The 21811-nt window shown below is 35.2% G+C and overlaps 1 protein-coding gene across 2 annotated transcripts in view; it reads right to left on the bottom strand.

Annotated features, from left to right (window-relative positions):
- The window catches only part of LOC134541999 (BUB3-interacting and GLEBS motif-containing protein ZNF207), a 71480-nt gene extending 51940 nt beyond the window's left edge, over positions 1-19540 (bottom strand). The window contains exons 1-4 of one of the 2 annotated variants that reach the window (XM_063385778.1): positions 19181-19540; positions 9914-10040; positions 8675-8801; positions 8050-8296 (exon numbers count right to left, since the gene is read on the bottom strand). In XM_063385778.1, the coding sequence (XP_063241848.1) occupies positions 8050-8296; positions 8675-8801; positions 9914-10040; positions 19181-19221 (542 nt within the window). In that variant the 5' untranslated portion in view covers positions 19222-19540. The remainder of the gene's footprint in view (positions 1-8049; positions 8297-8674; positions 8802-9913; positions 10041-19180) is intronic. The other variant, XM_063385779.1, reaches the window with a different exon arrangement.
- Positions 19541-21811: the final 2271 nt, after the last annotated feature.

The following is a 21811-nucleotide window of genomic DNA, read 5'->3' as shown; positions in this document are numbered from 1 at the left end:
CTTCTGCTTCGTACTTTGCTGCCTCTTGTACCTCTGCTACAAGGTCTCCACCTGCCTGTTCTACCTCTGCTTCGTCCTCTGCTTTGCCCTCTGTTTCTTCCCCGAACACCTGGTACTGAACCACTTCTAATACTCTCAGGTTCACTTTCAGAATCGTTTTCTTCATCACTGTCTGTGGAAAATAATAAAGTGAATTAGGATTTCCACGTAGAAAAGAAAAATTGCCTTATAATGAATTTCAATTACTATAGGACTTCATGTGAAATCACAAGCAAAATAGGCATGTGCAACAAATATTGCTCCTGTACCAAGAAATGTAAGATTCCATATTACAGTTATGATTTCTACTAAACCATAGTGCAGCAATGTTCATATTTTTTTACTGTTGAAATTAGGAAAACTTATACATACATAAAATTTTTGAAACCATGCATCATACTTTTTATTATTTTTATTACTTTTTTTTTTTAGTTTTCTATATACATTGATTGCACATCTGCGCAGTCAATTGAAAACCCTATCAGGCCGAAACATAAAAACCAATACATAAATATATCCTACCTGAATCTGTATAATCTGAAGATACAAAAAATTCTGGGTCCAAATCACTATCTTAAAATTCATTTTGCTAATTACTTTCACTTTTATCACTTGACATTTTTGGTACCTTATTTATGTCTATTTACCACAATATTTATTTATTCACACACAGCAATCCCAAATAAATGTAACACCTACTATCTTTGAGAACACAGAAGACAGGGAAGTCCCCTTGGACTTTTCAAACACACAGATTACAGGTAGAGAAACAGGGAAAGCCCCCAAAATAATTCCAACATATATATGTTAGTGCTTATAAATACAAAAGATGCTCCATTCAAACTAATAAATAAAAATAAAAAAGAAAACGTACTTAGATAGTAATATTTAAAATTTAAAAAAATGTAATGTTTTGAATTTTTCCTTCTTTCATATCAAAAACAATCCTTACAAACATAAGAGCCTATCAGAAAACTGTACCGTTTATTTGTGTACAGCACTAAACTATCGTGTATGTGTAAGCCAGTATGTATAGTACACAAAGCTGTAACAAATGTGTTTATTTCATCAACGTCGCGCAGTTGAGAACTACTACACTGCCACCTAGCATTCGTAGAATGTACTGTCAGGTTGGCCGAAGCAAAACAATATTGATTCTATCGGCCCGAATTTTTGATTCCTATGCGATCTAGCGGTGGAATTCAAAACTAAAATGAACAAAGAACTTTTGGTAAAACGGCGGACGTAATACTACGACTAGCTAAAGGAAAGTATTTTTAGATCATGGACGTACCAGTACGTCTGTCGCATTTCTCAAAAGAAATTGAAGGAAGTAAAATTACGTCCATAGCACTCAAAGTGTTAAAGATAATTTTCCGGAGCAATTGTTTACAAAACTTTTAAAAGACTTTTTAGTATATATAAAATTATGTGTGTAAATAATCAGTCTTTTTGTAATGTTTAAGAGGAAGTTGCATAGTAATTAAGTCTTTTAGTAGTAGTTATTTCTTACGCACGTAATAGTCGTGAGAAAAAAGGATTTTATTATGAGGGTAATATATATATATATATATATATATATATATATATATATATACACACACACACACACACACACACACACACATACATATATACATACATATATTTGGTATATCAGCTTTTTGATTATATGTATGCAAAATCACAGCCCCTTTGTTAACAAAATTTTAAATCTGATGAAAGTTAAGAATTTGATTAATGCTTCAATTATAAAAATTCTATTAAGATTTTTTTGATGCCTGCAATGTTTCTGTCTTAAGTTTAGTAAAATACATCAACTTTGTTGCCCATACACCGAAGGATAACGTAAAAATTGGCATAATGGTATTTTATTTGCTAAACAGTCAAGTTTCACCATTATGATGAAAAGATGCTGTCCTAGTGTGTGGGAAAGTGCGTCATCACGCCTTTTAAAAAGGGAGGAGCACAATGCCCAATATGCTGAACCAGAAAATTAGAATGTATCTTCGCCAACCAGATTTTAATTCCAGCAATATTTGGCCTACCTATTTTAAATTTGAGGTTAGTTTTAAAATACTTAAACAAATAGTTTTAGGTTCATACAAAGAGTTTATTCCTCTTTTAAAACTGTTTTAAAATTGGTTTTAATAACCAAATAATGGCCCAGTTAAACTTATTCATATTTAGTGTAGAACAAAAATTTTAATTTTTTATTTTCTAAATAATTTTTTATTTTCTAAATAATAACTGAAACAGGAACTACGGTTCTTGATGAAAAACTGAACCAGAACCATACAACCATACCGAAAACCATAAATACAATTAATTGTGGTACCAAAGAAATCTTTACAACAAACATATTACAGAAAAAATGCAGTACATTTTCGGTAAAGCGCTGTTGTTGAGGGACATAACTAACCTCCGCGCAAGTGACACATGCACACGTCTTTTGAACTACCCTTAAAGCTAATGAATAGATAATATCTAAAGATAATGTCATAAGCGTGGACAAAATTTTGCAAACGTTTCTATGAACTCCTTAAATAAGGTAATCCAGCTCTGCTGGTTGCTTAAAATGTTTAAGTAAGTACTAATAGATACTGTAAATTGAAATTATTGAAATGATTTTTCAGAGATGTCCAATTTCAAAACTTTTAAAAATGCAGGGTGTCTACAGAAGTGACAAAATCAATTTTAGTGACCTTTTCAGTGACTTTAACTGACCTAAATAGCAACATTTTTTTCAGATTTTTTTTTTACTTTGTACTTTTGACTAAACTAATTGACACTTTTACAAAAAAATTACACATTAGGCATAACAATTATGCCTAAAAACTACCAATGACCACCAAAATGTAAAATGACATGTTATCCTAATGAGAAGATTGTGTATTTACTATACTTAATTTCTGAAATTAAAAAATTCTACAACATGATTTGCATACACTGATAAAACACTTCAATGGTAGGCTAACATATATTATTATTGATTGGTAGATGTTATACTAGTTCGTCAACTTCTGGCAATGAATCGTCTTTTTTTTAATGTTCATCTCACAAATAAATAGTGTTTATAAAGTCCTAACTGGCCTACAATACTGATATGAATGAATGAAACCTTAGAAAAAGACATACTTAATTTTGTAAATAATTGCACACAAAGTTATACCTATGTATATCAGTCTTCTAAACAAAAATACACCTTTTTTTAAAACTTTTTTATCTGTTTTTTCCAGATTTGTTATCTTGAGTACCAGTGTCTTTATCTCTTCCTTACTCTGCCCCACAATTCTTTTTTTTACACATTTCCAGTTCCTTCAATTGTGAGGTTTTTCTTCTCTTGTTCTTCTGCACTCTTTTCCTCCTGTTTGGATTTTAGAGCTTCTTGTCTCTCTCAGATGCATTTCTAACAGCCCAAATTAAAGATTTTGTAATAACCAGGTCAGATAATTTCCCAACTAAAGAAATTGCATCATAAATACTATGTAGAGCAACTAGAGAGTCTTCCTCTAAATTCTCTACAAGGCACTCCTTGTTGACAGAGAAGCCTCTTTTACTGCAGCATTCCCATGATACGTGACTAGTATTTTCTGGAAAAATGTAATCAACCTACTACTGTCCATTCTGGAATCTGTATGTAGATTGACAAGGAATGTATCTAATTTTTATGTTTTCCTGTCAAATTTTTTCACAGCATTTTGGACTTCTGGGTTTTCACAAAATCACAGGTACTTTCTCTTGACACAGTCTGGATCTGATTCTTTTCTACAAAAGCTTCAAGTGCAATATTAATCCTAGAAGTTCTCAAAACTTCACTTGAAATAATAATAGACAAGCAGGATGCTCCCTTAACAATTTTAAATTTCAAAGGGCATTTCTGGCAGAGTTTGCCAAAAAGATGTTGGAGGAATGTTTTGCACTCATTTTTGAAGAGCATGATTTCAACATCTTTACAATTCTTTAATGCAGACTTTGCACCAAATCCAATGTCTACATTTTGTACAGATTTCAGAAATTCAAGATCTTTGGGATTGAGAGCAATCATTTTTGTTGCACTGCTGCAATCAGCTAAAACAGACTTCTTGAAAAACACCAAAGAGTGTAGTTCCTCATAGAGAAAAGGTAGCAATGGGTCATTTGACTGAAATATAGTCAAAAAAGGTTCCAACTGCAAGGAAACTGACAACATGAACTCTAGTTTTGGCAAAAGCAATGGATCAGCCAAAAATGATTTAATCTTCAAAAAGTTCTCAGAGTCAGGTGGATGCTTTTCAACAGCAGCAACATACTTCTTTAGGAACTGCAACATCTCGATGGCCCTCTTCAAAACTATGGAATTTTCCACCCATCTTATTTGACAAAACTTCAAGGGAAACAGTACAGAGCTAGTGACCTTTGTGTATGCTGAACGCCTTGATGGAAAGTTCTTGAAATATTGGTACAGAGCACGAAGAAACTTGTGTACTTTCCAGCCAGATTCTTTAAGAGCTGTCTTGTAAGCCCCTTGCACAATGTGCAGAGAGCATGTCCCAACATCAAATAATTTTCTTTCGTCACTATAAACTGATTTGCTTCATACTTCTCACAATCACATCAGTTTAAAAAATGAACAGAACAATCTGCTAGCTGGTGCTTTTCCAGTTTTCCTCAAAACCGCTCGTATCCATAGTCCACTAAAAAATTCATACAAAGGAAACCCGTATAAATATTTAATTTAGGTGTAATATAAATTAACTGAATCACGAATATTTAAAATGTAGAGTCAATTCCTGGCTCAGATTTGTCACAAACCTTATCAATTACGTAGGTTTTAATCATAATTAAACTATCTTTTGAACATTAAAAATGGAAAATGTAAATCAAACCACATAACTTGACTGTTTTACATATTTGAATAACAATAAAAACAATTCATAAACAATACATTATTTACTACTCAAATAAGCGACATTGTCAAATGTTTTGGGTATAATTGGGGGCGTGGCACAAGCTTCACGTGTTCGCAGTTAGGTCTGTCCCACTCCTTGTGTGAGACAGGCTACAGCAAGTAACGAAGCGATGTCGTAATCCCGCAATGTACCTCGTAATACCAACCTCCTTCCACAGATGGCAGCACGATGCAGGTTTTCAAAGGCCAAGTGTGTGGTTAGTTCATGAAATGCTTGCCAGATGGTAGCGACAGCACGATTTGCCAGCTGACCCACTTCTCGCGGCGGGACGGCGATAGCAGTGATGAATGGAGAAATCGGGAGGTATTGAGGACACGTTTGGGCAATGCTCTTTTGTTTCTCCTTAGCCGCCGAAGACATGTTTGGAATGTGTTAAAGCCTTCCGTGCCAGATTGTATCTCTTTCGAGTCTTTCTGCTGTATATCTCTGAGAAACTTCCAATTTACATTAGGACCATCTAATGAAATCTGAATGATATTCTGTAAACTCAATCCCCATTTAGTGATCCCCAACATAAATGCATTGACCAAGTCCTCTGCAGTGGTACTGTTTAGGAAGACAGACGTTAAATAACGTGTACTGACTTCCCCTTTAAGATGATCCCAGTATCGAACAACAAGATCCATTTGACTTTTCTGAGCAATTTTATTTAAACTTTCGTCAAATGAAACTGTGTAAAACTGTACCATTTTAACATCATCAAGATTTTTCTGAAAAAAGGGCCCAAGTCCATAGGTAATCAATCACATATGATAATTTATCTTTGTGCATTTTGAAATTTTGGGCCACTGCACTGTCTGCAAACATCAAAGCAAACAAATCACTTGTACTGCCACCACTTCTTTTGGAAGTGTGACACATGACACAATTTAAAGACCAGAGTATTTCTGCCTTCGTAACTTCATCTTTAATAAGATATGGTTTGATGTCTGCAATAGGCTTACAATCTGAAATACGGGAACAAGTAGTGCCTGCAACTGATGAACTGGTAGGGCTTAATTCACAGGTCAATGTATCAAGAGTTTTTGATTGAGGCTGTGTACTGGACGTAATTGTCTGGGCCAGAAGTGCCAGATGTACTTGGTTTGGATAAATCATCTTGATACCATGCTATGTCTCTCTGTTCTGTGTTTAAGGATAGTTTACTGGAGAAATTTATTCTTGACTGTTTAGCAGAAAGAAAGCCAGCCACTAACTGCGAGTGAAGTTTGCCTTTTTCATGTACTTTTACCTAGTTGACCCCTGCATGAGAAACATTAAAATCTGTCCTACAAGTACTGCAATAAGCTCTGAATTTGTCACTTTCAACTCGCCTTAACCACATTTTCCACGTACTTGCAAACGGTTGGTCATTCCATCTTTCTTGAAAGCTACACTTCCCTGGCATTTTAATTCAACCTTAAGAGCCGACTGGCCTATTTACATTATAGAGAAACCTGTGGTTCAAGTCCAATTTAGTGAAAAACCAACTTCAAGTTCTATAACACAAATTAAAATTCATTTCTCACAAACTCTTCTTTATCCCTTGAGCTAGTTTTTTTTATTATTGCGAAATCGCAAAACAGGTTAAGCACATATTTGTACGTAATTTGAGGCACTGTCACATTTCTTCGATTTTCGGCAATGTATATGCAAATAAATATCACGAACAAGTAAACAAAAACACATTTTTAGTTATTTTATGACACAAACGAAGTCCCATACTTTACTACATAGATAAGTTCCCAGTGATATTATTTACGTAAGTTTTTACCAAGTGTGACAACAAATAGACGCGGAGGCGGAAAGCATCGTTATCGTAACAAGTTGTACGTACTGTATTTACTCGCACAATCGTCACAGCAATTTTACCAAATTTTATGAAAAAAAGTTAGGTGCAACCATTGAGTAAAAAATTTTTTTTTAATGTAAAACTCGTTTATGACGTTCTCACACAAAGATTTCCCATTAAATGTGATAGAACGTTTTGATCCTGCCATTTTCTCCGTACTGTCTTTATTTTACGCTGGAATAAATTATTTGTTAAGAAATTACCATTTATTTATTTAATTAACATGACTACAAAGTTTTTTGATGTGTAAATTCTCTTTCAGTTAAATTTCAATCATTTTTTCCATCGCCACTATGTTTGGTTATGTTGATGCATGTATAGTGTGAGCGCACGTAGTCGAATATGGATATTGATAGGTCGCCGCTGTGTTTGGTTATGTTGACGCCTGTATAGAGTGCGCGCACGTAGTCCAGTACGGATCTCGATAGGTCGCCGATTGCATTCAGCGCGCGCACTCTGCCTGTTCCAAGTAAACTATATTTGATAGCCCGCACTCACATTCCTTCCTCACACACGGCCAAGCCACATGAAAGCAGGCTGTTCCATTGTGTTTATGGTTGTTCCGATCGCGCCTCTGTCGCAGTCAATAAATTAGTGTGCGACAATTATACGAGTAAATTCGGTAGTATACTGTAACATCTATGGTTTGAAAACCTCTGAATCCTCGTACAAATACGAGAGTTTTCATACGTCAGGCAATGCTAGACTCGTACGGCCTGTGTCCTAAAAAATGAAACTACGAAAACGAACATAGCACGACAATCAGCTTGGCATGGCATTGAATTTCACCACTGCGTTTCATGGTATCTTATTTCAGCACTTTGTTCTTCTATCGCAGGCCAAACCATACTAAAGAAAGAAAAATACGGCTGTGCCAACTACACAGTGACTTAGTGTCCAATAAATACACGTGAAAATACGTCAATAGAAATATTTTTCGTGAGCTTGTACCAAATTCCGTGACTTTTTAGTGACTTCGTTACCTCGCATCAAAATTCGTTACTTTCGTGACTTGTAGACACCCTGTAATGTGAAAATTGCTCCTATTTTGAGAATCACCCTTGACACTGTCATCTTCATTACAACCCTTACAAACCAGGAACAACTTCACAGGAACAAACGAATCACTCAAAGACATTTAAATGACACATGGACCAGTATTATTTTGGTACTAACTATGGGAAGAGATAAGATCATCCAGATATTGTAACCCAAGCGATAACTTACCCATGTCCCATGAAATGGGGCCCCATTGGTGTCATGTGCCCCATCATGTGAGGTCCCATCGGTCCAAACTGCCCCATGTGAGGGGGCATGCCACCCGGGTTCACAGAGCTCTGGGGCTGTATCAGGTTCTGCATGAGGGACGCCGGTGTGGGGAGCGGGGCAGGCCCGTTGCCCAGGAGACCCTCTGGCTTGGCCTTCTTGGGTGGCGGGTCCTCTTCACCACTGCTTGGGGAGCCAGGCCTTCCACCTGCAATGGCCATATTTCACTCGACCAATTCAAAACAATATTCATCAAACATAAAATACATTTTTGTAAACAATAAAATGGAAAACACTAGTTAATCTAACATATACTTTATACCCAAGTCATGTATCAAAGTCAGTAAATTGTCAGCATGTCTTCAAAATATGTTATCCAATCACTTGAGCATCACAGTAGCTATTTGTACAAAACCTTGTCTAAAAATTCTCTCAAAACATATTGTACAGCACACACCAAGTCACGGTAAAATATATGTAGATGATAATATGTATCTATTATCAAAATATGCTTTACAAGCATTAAACTATAGGCATTAAAAGTACATGATTTGAAATTAGGACTACAACATTACAAGCTCATTACCTTGTCGCTGTCGTTCATGTTCCTTCAGGTCTTCTGGTGGTATTCCTTCCATTCCATAGATCTCTATCTCGATATTGGACCTATTTGGCAGTGAGTTAGGTACCTTATCTATCGTCTCCTTGTGGACCTAAAAACAATTATTTCAATAATTATTTTGTTCATCTCACATTGTAAAACTGTATAAGTGCATAAAGCCTTACCAAAAACCCAAGTTTAGAGCCTACTTTAAACCATATTTTAATCAATCAAACTCAATAATTGCTTTGTATAGGGTACCAACTATATAGGTAACATCTCCAAATCAATTTCTTTTACTACGTACATTTGTTCAATTTTACTTCTATGAAACTGCTGGCAAAATGCACACATGAAAATTTTTACTTATGACTACAATAAATGGAATATCACTGCCAAACCAACATTTGTTTATTTGCCTGTTTAAAAGTTTTATTGTAAGGGGAGTTCATAATTTACAAATAATTTAAAATAATAAAAAAGCAAACAATTATAAAACAATCTGTAGTTCAAATTATTCAAACACAAAAACCCATTTACATCAGAACCCCTGCTAAGCAAGTAGGCAAGTTAAGATTAAGATAGCTTTGAGTAATCACAGTTACTGAGCTAAAAACAGCACACTTCTCTGTTCACAATATTTCTCAAAGGGACAGCTCCAGCAAGTCATGTATGTGTGTTATTGATGCAAAATAGTGTGATGCTCACAGGTGAAGATAATGTAACATCACCTGAGGTACTTGCAGTGAGCAAAGTTTGAACTTTAGTAGTGACCCCTAACATTTTGAGGGAAAAAAAGGAAACTGTTTAATAAGAGTACTTGTGGTGCTTTCAAACCTAAAAGTAGCATTTTGTTCTTTTTCAAGAATATAATGTTTGACTAACAAAGAAATCAAAACTATGGCATTCCTATTTCAAAATAACTGTAAGTATTCCAATCATGTAAACTCATGCATGGCATTTATATTAATTTTATCATATAAACTCTCTTTAATTTTCCCAGAAAAATTTCAAGAAACACACGTGTGGTTTAGGACTTCAATAATGACATTTAAAAAATTAATTTCAGCTTGTAATGTTACTTATTCACAAAGGCCAAGTTACTGTTTTTTTTTAACAACCTACAGCTTAAGTCAAATAATGAAACCAAACATTAAAAGTGACTGCTTGAAACTGTACATACCGGCACACGTGCTCACTGTGATGGGAACCAACTTAACTCACCTGCATGCAGTGTATAGACAAACCTGGGCCCGTGTACAGCTTTTTGTGGCAGATATGACACTTAAAGTGCTTTGCCTTCTGGTGCTGGATCAAGATCTTCTCATCGTCAAACTCCCGGTTGCAATACCTGTTTGCTTGTCAAGACCAACTTACTCGGAAAAACTAATTTGAATAGTCATTCTTAGTTACCTTTCATTGAAAATGATATTTTATGTTTTAGAATGTACTGCTAGACAATTATTATATTTTAAAGCTCTCATAACATTTATTAAAATTATGAGTACAATATTTTGTACAATTATAATTCACACCTAACATAAATTATCTTCAAAGCTGAAACATGCACTAAACAAGCAATTTTAATTCAAGATGAAATTTTGGACATATGACATGCTGATTACACTGTATGTCATAAGAAACCTCAATAACAGATAAGAGATAAATACGTAAACACACAGAAAACAAGCCAAAATCAACAATGTCAAAAAAAGTAAAAACCGAACACAGAAAATTCTGTGGAAGGAGTTAATCAAAAAATTATCACATTGCAGAAGGACACAGTGGCCTAACAATGATGAAACAGTAGCAACAAAAACAGAAAATATAAAAAACAATCTTGGACAACAATGACAAACAGAATAACCCAATGATGATACTAAACAGATAAAATGGACAAAACAACGACAAAACACAGAGAACACTTGACACCACACCGATGACAGCACAGACAAACACCGCATGCCAAAAAAAATATATAGGGCCTATTCTGGACACCACAATGACAACAGCACAGATCTGTTCCTGCCCTCACGCACAGACAGATGAGAGGAACAGACAAATAAACATCTTTTTCCAAGAATTCACTATGGCAAAAATCATATCTTTGTATGAACATTCGATATTTCTTTGGTTACACACTCTTCTAAAAAATTCAAATGAAAAAATAAATTACAATAATGGTGTTTTTGTAAACTATTAACGTCCCTTAACCACCCCCTAAAACAGCATTTTGAAATTCACACGTAATAAGGTGAATAGGTACACTATAAAATCAGGACATTTTTAACTTAAATTTATGATTTTAATAATTTTGATTCAAGCAATGTTATATAATATTCAATATAATTTACTGGTTTTTACATGCTCAATAGCTTACATCAAATTTTGAAGTATGTACACCCTTCATAAATACTGTGGTTTGTATAATCCACTCTGGAAAAAAAAAGTAATTTTGCAAGAATGGACAACTACCCTAATTTTACAATATTCTGAATGTAAATTATTTTGAAAACACTGGTTTTGGGCATTACAGAACTTCCTCCCTTCACCCCCCCCTTTTTCGAAAAAAAAATTTTTTTATTTCACACAAGATTATAAAAAATTTGATTGTGGAGTAAGTGGAGAAAAACTGTGAGGTAGAACCAGTTCAAATAGTCTTGGCCCCGATCATAACCGCTTTTGGAAAACAATTTCAGCTATGATACATTCATAAGGGTCTCTGAAAAATTACTATTGTTTTCACAATCTCATTTCACAACATAAAAATTTAAAAACTAAACAAAATCCTAAAACATCTGGCACTACGTAAATATGAGGATATAATCAGCAATTATCTCTCAAAGTCAATGATGCTGTTACCAATGACATAATCTGATGCGACCAGTTTTGCAAACTATATTTCTAGTGTATATCTGACTCCCACTAACAACCATAATTTTGTGATATTTGATACTAATAATTAATCCATTCCTATGTCTACCAATACAGTCTCTTGTACTGTGGAAAATCAATGTTGAATTTTTTATTTCATTTTTTCCCTTCTAATATTTTCCCTTGATTATTGAATTCTACGAATACTAAGAATTTAATGGCATTTGAGAATTTGATTGGCAATCCCTAGGAAAAAGGTAAGAATATAAAAAATTCATTTTCAAATTTTTGTTTGCCATTGTTTCAACGAGCCCCTGTGATCAATAATGGGTCAGTCCATATCAAGTGGTCCAGCTCTGGTTGCTCGACTATTTTTAAAAAAATTCATAATTTGAGCCTTGTTAACATTATGTATTGACAGTTTAAAACTGACACAGTTAAATTTTTATTCTCACTAGTTTGATTATGGCAGCCATTTTTTTGTCATGGGGCGCGACAATTTTTACATTTACAAGGGTTCAGCTACATTGCTATATCTTGGCTCTGGTAGGCCATATCATGATGAAACAAAATCTGAGGGGTTAAGCACATTTAAGCTACAATTCTGATGACAAACCATTTTTTTAACATCACTCAATCTTGCCAACTTTAAAGGTTGAACTTGTGCCTTAGAATTGCAAAAATTTGCATTTTCATAAATTTTTTTAAGAGTGAAGGCAGTATCTGTTGGGCTTCAAAATATTTATGGATGTGCTTATGTAATAGTAGAGTAAATACAAATTATTTGGAGTGTGAGACTTCAATACTTTTTTTTTTACAATTTTGTAAAAACCAGTTTTTTCAGATTTTTGCTTACTTTACGGCTTAATATCTCTGGTGGGCAGTTATCTAAAAATCTTAAATTTACACACAATTAAGTACTCCATGGTACATAACTCCTGTAAAAATTTAGACTTTGAGATTCAACTGGTTCGGTAGTTACAGCCTTGCCAAACTTGTGTAAAATTGCATTTTTTTTTGCAACAATGAAACTATAATAAATTCTAATTATATTTTTAAAAATCTTAATACCCTAAAATTGGCATTTACTATGCAATTGAAAAGAGTTCTCCGACTAAGAACATTAAAAAAATATGCCTGAGATGTTTACCACTGTTTGGAGTGTGCAGGTCTTAACAGGCACGGACTTGCTCTAGTATGGTCTGGTATTTGTTCCATCCTGTTAGTCTGCCAGCAGCTCTGGTATAGGAAAGGTGGTTTGTGTTTCCATGAAGGTTTTTTGTTTTTCGGTATGGAGAAAGAGTGTTCAATAGGACATTTAACAAATGAACAATGCCACAAATGTGTTTATGGTTCAGTGCAACAGGAATTGAAGAAAATCTGTGTGTTTAGTTTAGAACAGCAACAGCTAATATTTACCAGAGTTTCTAGTGATGTTAAGTCTGTATGTAAGTACCATGAGATTAAGTATCTTATTAAATATCACCATATATTTGGCCGGTATTGCAGTGATCCTTTACAAATACATAAAAAGGCAATCACAAAAGGACTTAGGGAAATACTTCCTGAACACATGTATAAAAAAACAAACTACAATTTACTGCTTGTCCCTGGTAAGTCCTTGTGTCCTACATGCTACAAAAAAATATTTGTGACAGCAAATGATGGAACAGGGGACACATGTGATTCAGACTTTATTACAGAGATTGAAAAGTTGGGAAAAGTAGACAATGTATGTACTCAATTAGGGGTTTCGCCAGCATCTAAAATAAGGAAATTGGGTTTAGATAAAAGACAAGCAATAGCTGACAAGATCAGTAAAGTTTCAAATGTTTTGAAAAGAAATCTTGAGGAATCTTTTGATGAAGTGATGTAAAACAGAGAAGCAAGTGAAGAGTCTGTAGAAGAGTTTGACGAATTAATCAAGAAACTGAAGGATAAATGTGCTGTTGCAGGAAAAGAAATGAAAGTGAAAATAATTAGTTTACTTCCAAATTCATGGAGTCGACTAAGAATAGCTCAAGAGTTCAATGTATCTGATCGTTTGGTAAAACTGACAAGAGACCTAGTGAAAGATCAGGGCATTCTACCAGAGTTGGGAAAGAAAAAGGGTTTTGGCATTCAATCAGAGGTGGTTACTACAGTCCGTGAATTCTATGAAAGTGATGAATACAGTCGTCTTTGTCCCGGAAAAAAAGACTGTTTATCTGTAAAAATAAATAACATGAAATGTCAAAAGCAGAAGAGGCTGGTGCTTTGCAATTTGAATGAATTGTTTGTGGAATTTAAATCTAAACATCCAGACTGTAGAATTGGAAGATCAAAATTCATTGAACTCAGACCTAAGTGGTGTGTCACAGCCGGATCATCGGGAACACACAATGTTTGTGTTTGTACTTATCATCAGAATGTTAAGCTAATGGTTGACGGTGCAAAGCTTATGAAAGATTACAAAGACCTACTTGCTATACTCGTTTGTGATATGAGTAGTTACGAGTGTATGATGGGCAAATGTGTTAAATGTCCAGGAAGTGAAGCCCTAGTATCTCTGTTTGATGAATTTGAAGAAAGTGATGCCATCCCAGACAACATAATTTTTCAACAATGGACCACAACAGATAGAGCTGAAATGATAACTGTTATTCAGCCAAAAGAAGAATTCTTTCTGTCCCTTATTGAAAAACTTGATTCACTTAAAACTCATCATTTTATATCAAAGATTCAAAGTCAGCATTTGAGAGAGAAGGAGAAACTTAACGAAACAGAGTGCATTGTTCTTGCAGACTTCGCAGAAAACTTTACATTTGTTATCCAAGACGAGATTCAGAGCTACCACTGGGTAAATCGCCAAGCAACTGTTCATCCTTTTGTGTATTATTACAAAGAAAACGATAAACTTCTAACCCAATGTGTTTGTGTAATCAGTGATCATTTGGACCATAACACAACAACAGTGCATACATTTCAATCTCATCTTATGAAACACTTAAAAGACACTGTTCCTTCGGTTCAACATATAATTTACTTCTCAGATGGATCATCAAGTCAGTACAAAAATAAGAAAAATTTAATTAATGTCTGTCACCACAAGAATGATTTCGGTCTTAGTGCTGAGTGGAATTTCTTCGCAACATCACATGGAAAAAATGCATGTGATGGTGTTGGAGGAACAACAAAAAGTAACAAAGGCAAGTCTTCAAAGAACAGTCAAGGATCACATTCTTTCCCCTGAAGATATGTATATGTACTGTACACAGACTATTAAAGGTATCAAATATATATATGTTAAAGAAGAGGAAATTACCGCTCGACAAGAAGAGTTGAAACCTAGGTTCGACAACTGCCAACGGCTCCCTGGAACACGAAAATTTCACCGCTTTGTTCCTCTCACCGAGATTATAATGAGATGCTATGCAACGTCCAAATCAGAAGAGTATGAGGATCTTCCAGTTTCAACCAAGTCCATCCCCATGAATCTTCGGAACAATGACATTATCGCCTGTGTGTATGACGAACAGTGGTGGCTAGGAGTCATTGAAGAAGTTAATTTTGTGAACAATGATATTTACGTAAAATTTTACAACCCAGCTGGACCTAGAACATCATTTAAGATGTCATGTGCAGACAGAGTGTGGGTGCCGCTTAACAATGTGTTAAGGAAGCTCAGTCCATCAGAGCTATCCACAGCAACTGGACGTTCACACAACATTTCAGCATCATTATCTGAAGAAATTTCAATGCTGTTTAACAAACATAAGAAATAAGGTACAAATTAAAATCGTAAATCATTTGTTGGTTTAAAAATGTGATATAGAATGACTGTTATAATTAATATTTTTGTGCATAGTATACATGTGTTTTGGCAACAAACTTTAGTGTAATACTTTTTATGACTTAGTACAGCACTTACAGCATATATATAAAATAATTAAGAACGTATATAAAATTACTAGGGTTGCTTTTATTTATGCAAATAAATAAAAAAAATTACGAGTTTGGCAAGGCTGTAACTTCCGAACCAGTTGAATCTCAAAGTCTAAATTTTTGCAGGAGTTATGTACCATGGAGTACTTAATTGTGTGTAAATTTAAGATTTTTAGATAACTGCCCACCAGAGATATTAAGCCGTAAAGTAAGCAAAAATCTGAAAAAACTGGTTTTTACAAAATTGTAAAAAAAAAGTATTGAAGTCTCACACTCCAAATAATTTGTATTTACTCTACTATTACATAAGCACATCCATAAATATTTTGAAGCCCAACAGATACTGCCTTCACTCTTAAAAAATTTTATGAAAATGCAAATTTTTGCAATTCTAAGGCACAAGTTCAACCTTTAAAGTTGGCAAGATTGATTGATTTTAAAAAAATGGTTTGTCATCAGAATTGTAGCTTAAAATGTGCTTAACCCCTCAGATTTTGTTTCATCATGATATGGCCTACCAGAGCCAAGATATAGCAATGTAGCTGAACCCTTGTAAATGTAAAAATTGTTGCGCCCCATGACAAAAAAATGGCTGCCATAATCAAACTAATGAGAATAAAAAATTAACTGTGTCAGTTTTAAATTGTCAATACATAATGTTAACAAGGCTCAAAATATAAATTTTTTTAAAATTGATGAAGCTTCCAATAAATTTTTTTTTGGACCACTTCATATGGATTGACCCTAATTGCAGTATTTTAATGTAACTGATTTAACCACAGGGGAGTGTTATGGGCAGCGAAAACAATCAGGCAATCTCTAGGGTAAAACAGGCTCAGCTATGTATAGCACAATGGCGGTGGCAGAATCACTGCACAAGCCTATAAACTATAAACAATTATTTTTTTATTTACCAGTACAAATTTTTTAACACAATTTTCAGGGTGAATTAGAGGAACATCTGTAGTGTTCAAAAACACAACATGAGGGACTTTTATAATTTTCTTTTCTTTGCAAAACTTACAATTTACCTGTGACCCCTTTTATTCTTTCTCATGATGAATGATATAGAGAGAATGAGATATAGATTGAGAACGTCTTGTAGATGACTGCATGTTGTATGAAATCATGGTGATTCGGAGAGAAGTTGGAAGACTGGTTGAGGGCAAATGGAATGGAGATAAATATAAACAAGGTGGTTAAGAAGGAAAGGGGGCTGGGGTTAATTGACAAGATCTTAAAAGAACAGGCAGGATGAGGAAGAGGGTAAAATGCATAGACCATCAGTGTTGATCAGTGAGCTGGGGTGGGACACAATGGAAGGGAAGAAGAAGGTAGGATTAAAGTTCCGTATCACATATCCAAGTTCATCCCTTCATCTTGCTGACATGATCCTGTATACATTGATATGTGGTACTTGATGCTTGCCTTTTTAATTTAGTAAGTCAAAACTTTTGATATAACAATAAATTATAATTGCAAAATGTAGGTATATGAAAGAAAAAATTTCCCTGAGACCTAACAATTTGTTTATATTGTGACATTCAATTTTTCTTATGTAAAGGATCTTTCGACTATATTAAAACAGCAAGAATAATATACGACTGGATCATTGTATACAAGATCATGCTATCAGGATCAAGGGATAAACTTGGATATGGGTAAATATGATAGAGTAGCGGTATATGCGAAAAAAATGCTAAAATACCGAAAATACTTTTACTCTGTACTCTTTCACTTCCTCTTTTCAAATCAACCGGCGGAGATAAGAAATTCTAAATACTTTAATAGATATAGAATTTTTTTAATTTTGAACATGTAGAGTAGCGAGCGGTATTTGCAAAAAAAATTTCTAAAATTCTGAAATTACTTTTATTATAGGCTCTTTCACTTCCTCTTTTCATTCAAACTGGCGGAGATAAGAAATTCCAAATACTTTAGGAGATATTGAATTTTTTAATTTTGCAATACAACAACTGTACAACCATTCGGCCATCGCCATTTTTGTTATTTTGCTGTGTTTTCGTTAATGCGTAATAAATAAAATGGTCGATTAGGTCAGGTCAGTTACATTATTAATACTTTCAAACTAAGCAGACATAAAAAATAATGTGAATTAATTTTAATGGCTGTTTAGTTTTAAAATATTTATAATGTAACTGACCTGACCAAACAAACCGGGACAAATAATGAACAGTATAAACTAAAATGGTCGATTAGGTCAAGTCAGTTGCATTATGAATACTTTCAAACTAAGCAGACATTAAAAATAATATGATTTAATTTCAATGGTTCTTTAGTTTTAAAGTATTTATAATGTAACTGACCTGACCTAACAAACCCGGACAAATGATGAACATTAAGAACTCACGTAATTTTTTTTTGTTACTTATTACTTGCGCAACAATATCCAAATAAAAAATAAGACTTTAAAATTAGAAACGTTAAAAACCCACCTAAGTTGGAGGTGGGTACATTTCCTTTGCCATTAGAAGGAAATGATGTAGTCGTTCACCTACTTCGCGATACCTCCAACGGAACATTAATAAATAAATAAATAATCGTCCAATAAGAAACATAATAGATACTCGTAAACCAGAAACAATGGTGATCGCCGCATGAACACAGGTATTGTGATGAAAATTAAAAAATTCAATATCTCCTAAAGTATTTAGAATTTCTTATCTCCGCCGGTTGATTTGAAAAGAGGAAGTGAAAGAGCATAGAATAAAAGTATTTTCGGATTTTTAGCGTTTTTTTTCGCATACACCGCGACTCTACATATTTACCTGGATATGTAATAGAGAATAATTACCGAATGTAGAACAACTGGTAAGGCTGTTTAAAGTAGTAAAGGGGGAAAGGGTTTGGGGGAAGCTGAGAGATAGGTTGCAGAGAGATGTGTACAGAGGGAGAAATCACTAGTGAGACAGCCAAAGGAAAAGGAGACAAATAGAAAGAAGGATGCACTCATTCCCGGTGAGGTCAGGACGGGGCGGGAGTGGTATGGGCTTGAGGGGGAGATAGTACTGTGAGATGTGGGAAGGATTTACAGAAGTTTGAAGAAATGGTGGAATACAGGAGGGGGAGAACTTGCCAACAGGCGAAAGTCCAAGTACAAGTGAATTCTTGATTGATTGAACCAAACCAGTTTTACACAATGTTTAGTTTAGCTAACATGAACAGATTTTTTAAGTATTTTAATGTATCTAACCTAACTATACCAACTATTTCCACAGTATCACAGTATTTGTAATGTAGCTAACACAACCAACTATTCGTAAATAGCTGTTAACTACTTCAAGTATCAGAACAAACTCTTAAAGAGTTATTAAAAAAAATGTTAAATTAAAAATAAGCTTTAAGAATTGGTATTTTGTTTTCCAAAAACGTTTTTCTCATTATAATTACCTACGCAAAACTATTATTATGTGTTATCGTCTTTTCCTGTATGTACATGACGTGATGAATTTCATGCCAAAACATAGATTAGTTGCGAAATGCAAACCAAATAGAAAACCTTTAAAATAGTACCTATAATGCCTATTTTATTCTGGCGATAATATTTTAGAGGCAAAACAGGATATAACTCTTGGGTAAGGAACATAAGCATCAACGTATTAATTATCGATTCTATTTCTATAAAAGTTAGGCGAGGTCTGGCACAAATTCATTCAACTTTTAAAAGGATACCAACACCATGGTTTCGATTGCTTCTTCTTTTTGCGACCCATTTTGTAAAACACGAAAAACGAGGCTTTTAACTACACTAAAAACGTTTTTCACTGCATAATATCCAAAAACTCAATTACGCATTTAAGCGATTTAACAATGGCGACGATGCGAAATGCGGTACGTTTCTTTTAAGGTCAAGACTTTGAGTAAGAAAAATACTACATTAAGATATTACATACATTAGTAAATATAATTTAATTTGAATGAAATTAATCAAACGATATAAAAGTACAAAGTAAAATAAATCACTCCACTAATACAAAAAAGGGAAATTAATACAGAAATCGAGATTTCATTATTTCCTACACGAAAACAACTGCCTGTTTTACACGTACATGTATTCCATCGAAAAATCATCAGAACAGTTGTTATCTGGTTGGAACTGCAACCCATTTTCGGCCATACTTGTAAGAGCATGGGTCGTGGGCTCATTTTTAAAATGCATATGTATTTGATTTTTTTATTATTATAAATACCACACCTATACATTAATCCTAACCAATTTGCTATTACTGTGAAATAATATTGGCGTATAGAAATTTAAACTTGTATTAGCATATGGATTTTACAGCTGAAATAATACACCTTACAAATTGGAATAACCAAATATACATTACAGTATAACATAAAAACCTTTCAGGTATGCATAGGAATTCTAACCAAAATAGCTTTCTGTAAAAATTGAAGAGTGTCCAGTAGTGATGAGTCGTTCGTTAACGATTCGTTCAAAAAGAACGAATCTTTGAGAGAACGAAATCTTGCGATTCGTTCGCGATGTAAAGAACCGGCTCTTTGAGAGCCGGTACCTTGAAAGATTCGGAAGAACGAAAACGCGGAGAGAACGAGAGAACGAGAGAACGAGATGAGAGAACCGGTCACGCACCCGGTCTGATTCGTTCGTAAAATGATTCATGACGTCAGGAGTCTGAAGAATTAGTAATCACAGCGTGCGCATGTTCACAAGAGCAAACGATAACTGATCAAATAAAATAGGGTAACATGAAAAGTATTGACGACAGTCGTCGTACCTTCCCAGATACAGAGGCCGTACCTGGCCACCGACGCGGGCCTGAGGGGGCCTGTTTCCCCCCCAGTGAACCCCCAGGGTGTGCATCGGCTAGGGACGCACCCGTGTGTGCCCTAGCACGCCAGTGAACCAGTGCCAATAAATAAATGTCTCTGTGTGTATATATTTGTAAACGATCAAGGGCCTTAAATGCATGTAAATAACTTATTTTATTTATTAATTATTGTGTAAATTCGCTGTTTAATTAATGTCTCGTGTAAGTCTTTATAAATAATTCTGAAGGGTTTCGCCGTGTAGTATGTAATCGCAGCCTGGCGCGCCGCGGGACGGAGCTCTCTCCCACGCCGGCCGATTTCCCCTCCCTCCCCGCCACCCGCGGGCGCCGGCCCGCGGGCGAGCGGGGAGAGTTAGTCGCGTCCTGGTCTCGAGCGGAGACAGACGTGTTCGTCGCTCCGCGAGCCGCGTACTTTGCGCTCGGGGCTAGTCGTTCGCTCAGTTCACAGTTTGTCACGGCAGCTGAGCTGCCACCGCGAATCAGCTTAGCATTGTTAATTTACGAGTTATCGGGAGACGTGTCTAGCGGGCAGTTTCTACAACGCGAACGTGGTGCTACGGGTTTCTGAACTTTCGCCGCCTAAGGGACATTACGTAACGGGCCGCGTACGCACAGCGCTTCGTCTTCGGGCCCTCTCTCACAGGGTCAGCTCAGCGTTGAGAACTTTACGATTCGTGTTGAAACGTATTCGCGAACAGTACGGTCATCAGGGAGTCCGGGTCGCCGCGGTAGGGCACTTATCCCGCGACGGTTCCGCCAGGCTGCGGCAGGTCTTTATATACGTTAATAAAAATAGGCTCGTGAATTCGTCAATACCGTGTTCTGCTTGCGACAGCCTACCAACATTCCTCATCACTTCACTCTCCCTCCAGGACCCGCCTTTCCCGGTCCCGGCCACGTTGGCCTGGACCCACACCTCTCCGACAAGGGCAGTACGGGCATAACAGGACATTTACTTCAACGGGAAAACGGGGACCTGAAGCCGAGGGACGTCATTATCTATACCTGAAAATGTCAACTGTTAAGTAGTGGTTTAAAATTGCTTTTTCACATTCACATACACAAATTTGGAAATAAAAAACTAAAAAAAAAAAAAAACCGTATGAATTAAAAAATAACAGGGAAAGTAACTACAAATGTTCACACTTACCATTTTTGGGTTAATTAATGTACTTCATTTGTTTCTCTTCATAGGTACTGAATTGCAGTAGTATTAAATTTTTGTCTTTTTTCTCTAAATGTGTTGGTCTACATGTAAACACTTAACGGTCACTAGAGTGTAAATAGCCTATATATTAATATTTGTAACTTAAAAAGTAATAAAATATAAATAATCTTGTTTCATATACGCAACTGTGATTCACTGGCTACGGAAAGCAATGTTCAAATTCAAATACAAAAACACGTACGTAATACTCTAAAGGATGAACGAGTTACGACACCTGATAAAAGAGCCAGATCCCATACACAGAAAAGAACGAATTGACCGAGATGAACGAATCGTTCT

This window comes from Bacillus rossius, assembly GCF_032445375.1.
Source record: "Bacillus rossius redtenbacheri isolate Brsri chromosome 4 unlocalized genomic scaffold, Brsri_v3 Brsri_v3_scf4_2, whole genome shotgun sequence".
In the NCBI taxonomy this organism is placed as follows: domain Eukaryota; kingdom Metazoa; phylum Arthropoda; class Insecta; order Phasmatodea; family Bacillidae; genus Bacillus; species Bacillus rossius.
Note: the sequence above shows the minus strand (reverse complement) of the source record. Positions and strands in the feature narration are given on the sequence as shown.